This window comes from Cupressus sempervirens, chromosome 1 (genome assembly GCF_028749045.1).
Source record: "Cupressus sempervirens isolate cs-2001-9-10 chromosome 1, ASM2874904v1, whole genome shotgun sequence".
In the NCBI taxonomy this organism is placed as follows: domain Eukaryota; kingdom Viridiplantae; phylum Streptophyta; class Pinopsida; order Cupressales; family Cupressaceae; genus Cupressus; species Cupressus sempervirens.
In genome coordinates, this window is record NC_143118.1 from 271,646,237 (window position 1) to 271,655,922 (window position 9,686).

The 9,686-nt window shown below is 39.0% G+C and overlaps 1 protein-coding gene across 1 annotated transcript; it reads right to left on the reverse strand.

The window, feature by feature from the left end:
• Positions 1-1,219: 1,219 nt before the first annotated feature.
• LOC149577161 (uncharacterized) lies at positions 1,220-1,945 on the reverse strand. The gene has a single exon (XM_089795792.1). It carries the CDS (start codon positions 1,943-1,945, stop codon positions 1,220-1,222), a length of 726 nt encoding a protein of 241 aa, XP_089651918.1.
• Between the last annotated feature and the right edge of the window lie 7,741 nt (positions 1,946-9,686).

A 9,686-nucleotide genomic window follows, 5' to 3' on the forward strand; every position in this document is an offset into this window, starting at 1 on the left:
CCCTCAAATATGTGCTGGTGACCATGGATGACAACTTATGGCGTCTCCGACTTAAGGCATCTGCAACCACATTCTCCTTCCCCTTGATGTAGTGTACATCAAAGTCATACTTACATAAAAACTCCATCCATCTCCTTTGCTGAGCATTAAGGTTCGGTTGAGAGAAAATATACTAGAGGCTATAATGATCTGAGTGGAGTTCAAAATGGTGTCCCAAAAGGAAATGGCGCCATCTAACCAAGGCATGTACTACTACTGGGAGCTCAAGATCATGGGTAGGATAATTGAGTTCATGAGTCTTAAGTTTCCTAGACCCATAGGCTATAACTCGCCCATTCTGCATGAGTACTGCCCCTAACCCATCCAATGACGCATCAGTACACACTACAAAGTCTGTAGAGGGATTAGGTACTACAAGAATAGGAGCACTAGTGAGGACCTTCTTCAACTCTTGAAAAGATCTCTCACATTTTTCTGTCCACTCAAATTTCTTCCCTTTTCTCTGGAGAGAAGTAATAGGATGTGCTATCCTTGAGAAACCCTCCACAAAATGCCTGTAGTAACCAGCCAACCCCATAAAGCTCCTGACTTCTGTAACTGTCGTCGGTGCTGGCCAGTCTATAATGGCTCTAATCTTTGATGGGTCAACTGAGATCCCATCACCTGATATCACATGACCTAGGTAGTTGATCTCTGTGCAGAAGAAAGAACACTTCGGCAAATTGGCATATAATTGATTATCTCTCAAGCATTGAAGGACTTGTCTCAAATTTTCTTCATGCTCCTATTCATTCCATGAATAAACCAATATATCATCAAGGAATATCACCACAAATCTATCCAAGAATGTACGAAATACTCCATTCATAAGGCTCATGAATACAGATGGGGCATTAGTGAGACCGAAAGGAACCACTGTAAACTCATAATGCCCATATCTCGTGCGAAAGGCAATCTTATGGATGTCACTCTCCACAATCCTCAACTGGTGATATCCTGACTTCAGATCAATCTTTGAAAACACTCGAGCACCTTGAAGCTGGTCAAATAAGTCATCAATTCTAGGAAGTGGATAACAGTTCTTAATGGTTAGCTTATTAAGTTGGCGGTAGTCTATGCACAACCTCAAGGATCCATCCTTCTTCTTGACAAAGACAACTAGTGCTCCCCATGGTGAGACACTAGGATGAATGTGCCCCTTCTCCAAGAGTTCTTCTAGCTAAATCTTGAGCTCATTGAGCTCATTAGTAGTCATCTTATATGGAGCTCTAGATACTAGTTGGGCCCCTGGAACCAAATCAATATGGAAATCCACTATCCTGGGTGGAGGCATACCCAGTAATTTAGAAGGAAATGCATCTCTAAACTCTTGTAACACTGGGTAATCCTTGAGACATGGCCCATTCTCCTCTCCCTCAAGATCATTAATGGTAATAGCATATAACTGACACCCTTTTCTCATACATCGCTTAAGCTGCATAGCAAAGATCATGCAGAGGGACACAGGTCTCTGAATGCCTAAAATCACTATAGGTGTACCATGATCATCATTACACTCCACCTCCTTCTTCCTACAATCCACCTTGGCATGGTGAGCACATAGCCAATCCATACCAAGGACTACATCATATGATCCTAAGGGGGTGATACGTAGATCTGCACAAGTAGTGAAATCCCCAATTTGAATAGGACAATTCCTGACCATGGATCTAACCAATACCTTAGCACCTGAGGCTAACTCTACATCCCAGCTAACATCTTGCTTAACTGCCACCAACCTACAATGCTCCACAACTAAGGGTGATACAAAAGAATCAGTAGCTCCTAGATCAAACAATATAGATATACTACTACCACCAATAATACTTGTAGCCTCTATCACAGTAGCCTGATGCTCAGCTTGTCTGTCATCTATTGCTGAAAATACCCTATGAGAACATCCCATGTCACCCACTGTTGGGTCAGATGTAGCTACCCTCTATCTATGTGGACAATCCCTAGCAATGTGACCCATGCCACCACAAGAATAACAAGGTCCGCAGGTATGAGTTTGTAATCCTGTAGATCGGGGCTGCTGGTGTCCCCCTGTCTGAGTAGATCCCCTAAAACCACCTCTAGTGGGCTGCTGAGTCTGTGCTGGAGGTGTATGAGAAGCTTGTGATCTATGATCCTGACGAGAACCCTGTGCTAGCCTCTGTGGGCTTAGTGCCCTGGTATCCCTATGGAGGCTTCTGCCTCTGATCCTGCTGTGACTGGGGGCCTCTAAAAGATCCTGAAGAGTGTCGCTGATTTCCCTTCCATTGTGACCTAGGTGGAAAGGGGGTAGTACCCCGACGCTGAGATCTATCACAAGTATCCTGAGCCTTATTGCGTATATCCTCTGTAATAAGAGCCCTCTCCACTGTAGCTCTGAAGCCTACTGGTGCTGTCATGCGAACCTGTACTGCAATCGAGGGATTAAGACCTCTAATGAAATGGTTAATCCAAAGCTTCTCATCTCTCATATAGTCAACATAAGGGAGGAGCTCTAAAAACTTATTCTCATACTGTGTTACTGTCAATCCCCTCTGCTGTAAGTCATGGAACTCATCAATCTTTCGCTGCCTGTAATGCTCTGATAAATATCTCTCTTTGAACCTTTGTAGGAAGGTATCCCAAGTGAGAGTGTCCATATCAATATCCCCCATAGCCTTCTCCTCATCCCACCATTTGGAGGCTGGTCCTCGCAAAAGGTGTACAGAAAAATGGGCCCTTACATTACTCCCAAAAGGATGCAACCCATAACATCTCTCCAAACATAACAAAAAGGATTCTGCCTCTGAACCATCTGTGGATCCATGAAAAGAGGGTGGTTGAAGACGAAGCAATTCTTTAATCTCGTCTCCTATATGCCAGGGTGCTCTTGATATAGGTCAAAGTATAGGTCAAAGTTCTACCCCTACTGGAGACTCAGGTCTGTGGACAGACTCCCCCTTGAGCTCAGCATGACTCCCAATATGGCTAGGTGGAGGACTCCTTGTCCTCTCTCTGATAACAGTCCTATGATCCTCTGACATTTGCTGACTAGGGTGAGCTACTGCTGCAGGCAACCTCTGTTGTACCACACTAAAAAGATTTTGGATAGCATCTAGAATGTCCTGGTTGGGGTTCCAGGGTTATTCCCCCTGTCCAATCTCTATCTCTGGCCCAACCCTAGCTTCTTGTGCCATACTAGCACCATGCTCTACACTGGCATCCTGCTCTACATGTGCATCTCGTGCACGTCTACCACCTCGTCCACGCCTGCGGGCGTTACGAGTGACCACTGGCATCCTACAAAAAAAAAAAGAGTTTAAGAGTCAGGGTCAAGAAGCTTTAAAGTTCATTATTGGAGTCTCAAACAACTAAGACAAGGTAATTCCTCTTTTTTTTTTTTGTGAGGAATCATGGCCAAAGTCAACTTAGGGTGGGTGTCCTGCCACCATAGTTGCTTAGCCAACGTCCCACATTGGTTAGATATATTAAAGTGTTATCTTCCATTGCATATGCATATATGTATATTTATTTATTTATTCATTCTTTTTAATTATTATTATTTTTAAAAATATTTTGTTATTATTATTATTATTTTTAAAATATTTTATTATTATTATTATTATTTTTTAATATTTTTTTTAAATTTATTTATTATTATTATTATATTAAATTATCATTAATAGGTAACTTCATGGACATGAAATTATAATAGCACTTATTCATGATTACTAACACATTACCACTTAGTTGCTTCATTATCACAAACTTATTTAAATAATTACCTCTTAAGTAGTTTCAATAAAAAATAAAACTCATGTGGGCAAATAAAATAAGTGCATTTTAAATTTGTGTAAAAGAGGAAGATGGCATGGTGGGAGTGGGATTTGAACATATGACCTCTTCTATTCCACCTTTTCCACCCACCCCACTAACCAACTTTCCCTCTTTTACTTTATGTTTTGAAATAGAAAACATTTTAATAAGGGGGATCCTGTTTGAATTTGGGTCAAAGAGTCAACTTATGATCAATTTGAAATTCATTTCTTTATCTTTCTCTTCCAACCCTAACCCTAATTCGAAATTAGGGCTATGACAAAGTATAAAAGTAAATTTTTCCTCTTTCTTATGTTATTTTTCATATTCTTTCCATAGGGTTTCAAACCATTATGCATTTTTTTTTTTCCCTATTGTTATTGTGTGTATGTTTCTGTTTTTGTTTTGTTTTTGTTTTGTACAGGTACTTGAATGCTATTGGAGATGGAAGCAAGCTTCCATGGAGGATAAATGATGTGTATATGTTTATCTTTGATATACACACACATATCCTTGTGTGGATATATGTTTGAGATGGATAGAGCTCAATATTTGTAGAGGGATCCATGTTCAGCCATGCATGAGTTCTCTGATATATCCTATGGCATTATTATGCCCATAATTTGTTGCAAGTTTTTTTGTTTTTGTTTCATGGATATAAAGATGAGCATTTTATTATTAATTTCTTGTGTGAGAGGGGGTTGTCCCTGGCCTTGCCTGTACTTAGTGATGAGCACACAAGAGAAAAACAAATTCTGTCATTTAAGAGTCAGTCATATTGCATTTGCGTTTTTAGAGAAATGAAATCGAATATTTCCAAACACTTTCTGGGTTTTCTCCAGAAGGGGTCTATTCAGGTCTCATGCGAGCAAAATCCACAAAAGTTGAACGCACACAGAGTTACAAGTCTTTAATAAAAGAATCATTTTTTTTAATTTTTAATTTTTGTTTATAGCATATTTTATTTATTTATTTCAAAACTGGGTTTTGAAGGCAAGATCAAGGGCTATGCACAGCCATGCATTGATCCCTTGATACCATGGTCTGTATCAACATGCATATATACACAACTTCCTTATTGTATTTTAACTTGTAGTTTTTCGGATTCATGGTTATATATATATAAATATATATATATTTTTTTTTTGTGTTATCACAGATTCATATTTCTAATGTCTAGTATTTGAATAGAGTTGAAAGGAGTTTCAGATCTACTACTTAAATTTCCTTTTCAAATCAACAAAATACTCAAAATTAAAAAACACATTTCAAGTTTTCTTTTTCAACAAACAAAATACTCAAATTGGAAACATAATGAGCCTAGGTCCTAGTTTTGGAAACCTGGGCTCTGATACCAAGTGTAGTGCACCAATATTACAGTCAAAGGAACCAACAAATATAAATATATTTTTCTTTTTCAATGAAAGCATTTTTATTTTATTTTATTTGTTATATTTATTTTCCTTGATCTACAATATTGATGTACATTCTTACAATACATTTAACTAACTTCACTAACCACTTTAGTTCCTTCCAACCAGAACATTATTTGAAATTCTAACAAAATGTCTTTATAACCAAATGTATCAATTTCAAATGGAGACACACATTTTCTCTTAGAGTCATTTTAGAATCAAAAGCATAACAACTTTACTCATTTCTATATACTATAGGATAGTGCATGATATATAAATTTCTTTAATCACTGAATGTAGCAACATATCAACAAGTATAGTCCACTTATACAGTCCACTTATATAGTCCACTTATACAATTTTCCAGCTTACAAGCTATCATAAAACACAAGATTGGGAGTTACCCAAGGGTGACTCTCCCTCATACAATAAGAATTCACTCGGAAGTATATTTTTATTGCACATGAAAATAAGACAACATCCTTCTTCTCTTCAAGTCTTCAATCAATAGATCACAACCTGCAGTACAACACACACAAACAAGCCCATGGTACTCTCCTCCCAACCTTAGGCCTTTTAAAGGCCACCCCCGAGCAGGGAGAACCTTGACTAGGTGGACATACATTACTAACAACCATTTACAACACAATGCTCACATTACAAAATTGTTCACACATTTTACAGTTGACAAATAAAACCACAAAAATTCCCAACCAAGGTAGACCACTTAGGATCACATGTAGATCCATCTCAAGGGGTAAGGGTGGAAAATGAATGTTGGGGAGACTCCACCTGCAACTATGCCTTCATTAGGCTATACATTTTATACACATGCCTTCACAAGGCAACCCAATACCACATACATGCCCTCACATGGCATCTTTACAATACTTATAACTCCAGCAAGGTGGTATATGGGGCCCATAACACCCATATGGCATCCCTCTCCTACTCTAGGAGAGACTCTCACCCAACACATTCCCTATGCACCCCTTACCCTCACAAGGCTCTCTTTCCCTCCCAAGAGATGAGACTCACCTTGTCACACCCAAAACAGAAAACTGCAACAAGAACATATGAATTCACAACACAAAGTAAATCACAATACACACATACACCAAAACTAAAACATGATCCCTCAACCTTACACAACACAACATTACAACACACCATATTACAACTACATTAAAAAAACTCACATGCATAACACAATAAAAATAATCTAGTTGACAACAAGCTTTCATAGCAAGGGTACATAAGGTTACCAACCTGGTTTCCAAGCAAATTTGAGCTCCCTCCTCCTAAGCTATCTTCTTCTCCTTGTTTTTTTCCCCCTTTTTCCAAAATTTTTACCCCACTTAGATTCTTTTTCCAAATCTATCCAAAAATTCTCCCCCCAAGAACTCTCCAACCAACTCTCTCTAAAGAATGTTTTCTTTTGATGCTTAAGTTTCCAAATTCGGCCAACTTGGGAATCCACAATTTTTGGGTGCTCTTTTCAATGCCTAGGGAAGCTTATAATACTTAAAAATGCCCCTACCTACTAGGTATATCATATGGGCTTTAAAATAAGACCTCAAACTTGCCCTAGGGATGGTGTAAACCTCCTAGAAATTCACAAAAGGTGTGCATTCGACCTAGCATGGAAAGAATCCCTCTTGGACCCATAAATACACCTAGGGAAAAGAAATCCTACCAAACCACTCCTTGGTTCACTCAACCACCTACCATCCCACTAAGCATGCTACAAAGGAGAACATGTGTCAAGTGACACCACAATACACACAATACACTTGGCAAGCCATCAAGAAAAAAAAACTTACTTTTATAGAATCACAATAATACACACAAATTGGTTTTACAAATAAAATACAAGGGTAAAAATGTTATACCCTCCTTAGGGTTAACCTTGGTTTTTCCAAACACCTAGCAAGGTTCTCCATAAATCCATGGGCTTCTTTCCTGCACACTTATTGCAAATATTAGTAGTCCAAGAATAAGGTGATAAAATGATAATGTAAATATAAATCACATAGATTCTATCATCAATGAATAACATAACTAATATGAAATATGTATTTCCATTCATATCACATTACACACTTCACATTTGTAGCAATTCTCTAATCTAGATAGTAAAACATTATGATCATTTATTCTTACAGAAAATAATGGAATTAATCTACCTTAAGCAATGCATCAAATATAATATAAGTATACAATTCTAGTTTATTCAAATGATACATGAATTCTTAATGTTAATCTAAATATGCTAAGACATGATAATCTAGAACCATATGGAGACCACAATTCAAAAATCAAACATTCACTTGAGTATAACATAAGCTTTAATCATGACATATGGATCATCAAGAAGGTAAGTAAGCATATCTGAATAACATCATAAAAACTACTTAGAATATTAGTGTCCTAGTAACATCATAAGGAATCATCATATAGCCTAATGATATAGGTATCAATGTCCCAATAACATAACATGAAATCAAATAGTCTAAGGATCAAAATATCATTGTCCATAGGGGGTAATAATGTGTCATCTAGAGTCTAACTATCAAAGTCCAAAAGAAACAAAATGTCAATAGTGCTATGATGGTCGGGGCGGGACATGACATCCTCCCCCTCTAGGCATGAACTTTCTCCTGGAGTTCATCAAATAGATAGGGGTAGTCACGTCTCATCTGCATTGTGTCCTCCCATGTGGCTGTGACCTCATCATAGCAATCCCATTGGACTTTAACCTGGTCCACTTCTCTGCCTCGAAGTTGAAGGGTCCTGTGGGCCAATATGCGAATGGGCTCTAGGGACAGCTAGCCATCTGGTGCTACCTGCATAAAACCCCAATCTATAACATGAGATGCATCATAAATATACTTCCTCAAGGAAGAGACATGAAAAACATCGTGGATACATGATAGGCTAGGTGGCAAGGCTAAGCGATAGGCAACTGGTCCTATCCTCTCCAAAATCTCAAATGGCCCAAAAAATCGAGGAACAAGATTAGAGCCCTTTCCAAAATAGATTGGACTCTTGTGCGGACGCACTTTCAGAAATACTCTATCTCCCACCATAAAGGCTCGATCTGTCCTATGGGCATTAGCATACTTCTTCTGTCGGTCTTGAGCTTCCCTGAGATGTTGCCTAAAAAATAAGACTTGCTACTCCATCTCCTTGACAATCTGTGGTCCAACTGTTACCCTGTCCTCAATCCTATCCCAACTTAATGGTGTCCTGCAAGGTCTTCCATATAGGGCCTGATAAGGTGGCATTCCCAAAGAAGAATGGTGCCCATTATTATAGGAAAACTCTACTAGATGCAAATACTCCTCCCATTTAACTTGATTATCCATCACATACATGCGCAACATGTCCTCTAATACCTAGTTAACTCTCTCAGTCTGCCCATCTGTCTGAGGGTGGTATGCTGTGCTCAAGTTAAGCTTAGTCCCTAGGGCTCCCTGTAACTCTCTCCAAAAGGAGGAGGTAAATATAGAGTCTCTATCAGAAATAATCTTGCGAGGAATGCCATGGAGTCTCACAATGTCTCACATGAATACTTGTGCTACTATAGGAGCAATGAAAGTGGTACGTATAGGTGAGAAGTGGGCCACCTTGGTCAATGTGTCAACTGTCACCATGATGGCATCATGATGATGAGAAGACATAGGAAGACCCACAAAAAAATCTATAGAAATAACATCCCACTTCCACTCTGGAATCTCATGAGGATAAAGTAACCCACCAGGATGTCCATGTTCTGCCTTAACTCTCTGGCACTCTAGGCATCTAGTAACTATCCCTGCAATATGTATCCTCATGCCAGGCCAATGAAAGAGTCGTCTCAAGTCTGCATGCAACTTCCTAACCCCTGGATGTGCTGCATAAGGTGCCCTATGAGCCTCAAGAACAATAAAATCATGAAATCCTCCAGTAGAAGGTACATAAATGCACCCTCGGTGATGTAGAAGTCCATCAGACTCTAACACATAGTTGGAGAACCTCCCCTGAAGAGGCCTCTGAGATCTAATCATCTGACACACATCCCTATAAAAATCATCCTCTGGTAAGTGTTGCATTATTCTCCCCCTCAAATATGTGCTGGTGACCATGGATGACAACTTATGGCATCTCTGACTTAAGGCATCTGCAACCACATTCTCCTTCCCCTTGATGTAGTGTACATCAAAGTAATACTTACATAAAAACTCCATCCATCTCCTTTGCCGAGCATTAAGGTTCGGTTGAGAAAAAATATACTTGAGGCTATGATGATCTGAGTGGAGTTCAAAATGGTGTCCAAAAAGGAAATGGCGCCATCTAACCAAGGCATGTACTACTACTGGGAGCTCAAGATCATGGGTAGGATAATTGAGTTCATGAGTCTTAAGTTTCCTAGACCCATAGGCTATAACTCGCCCATTCTGC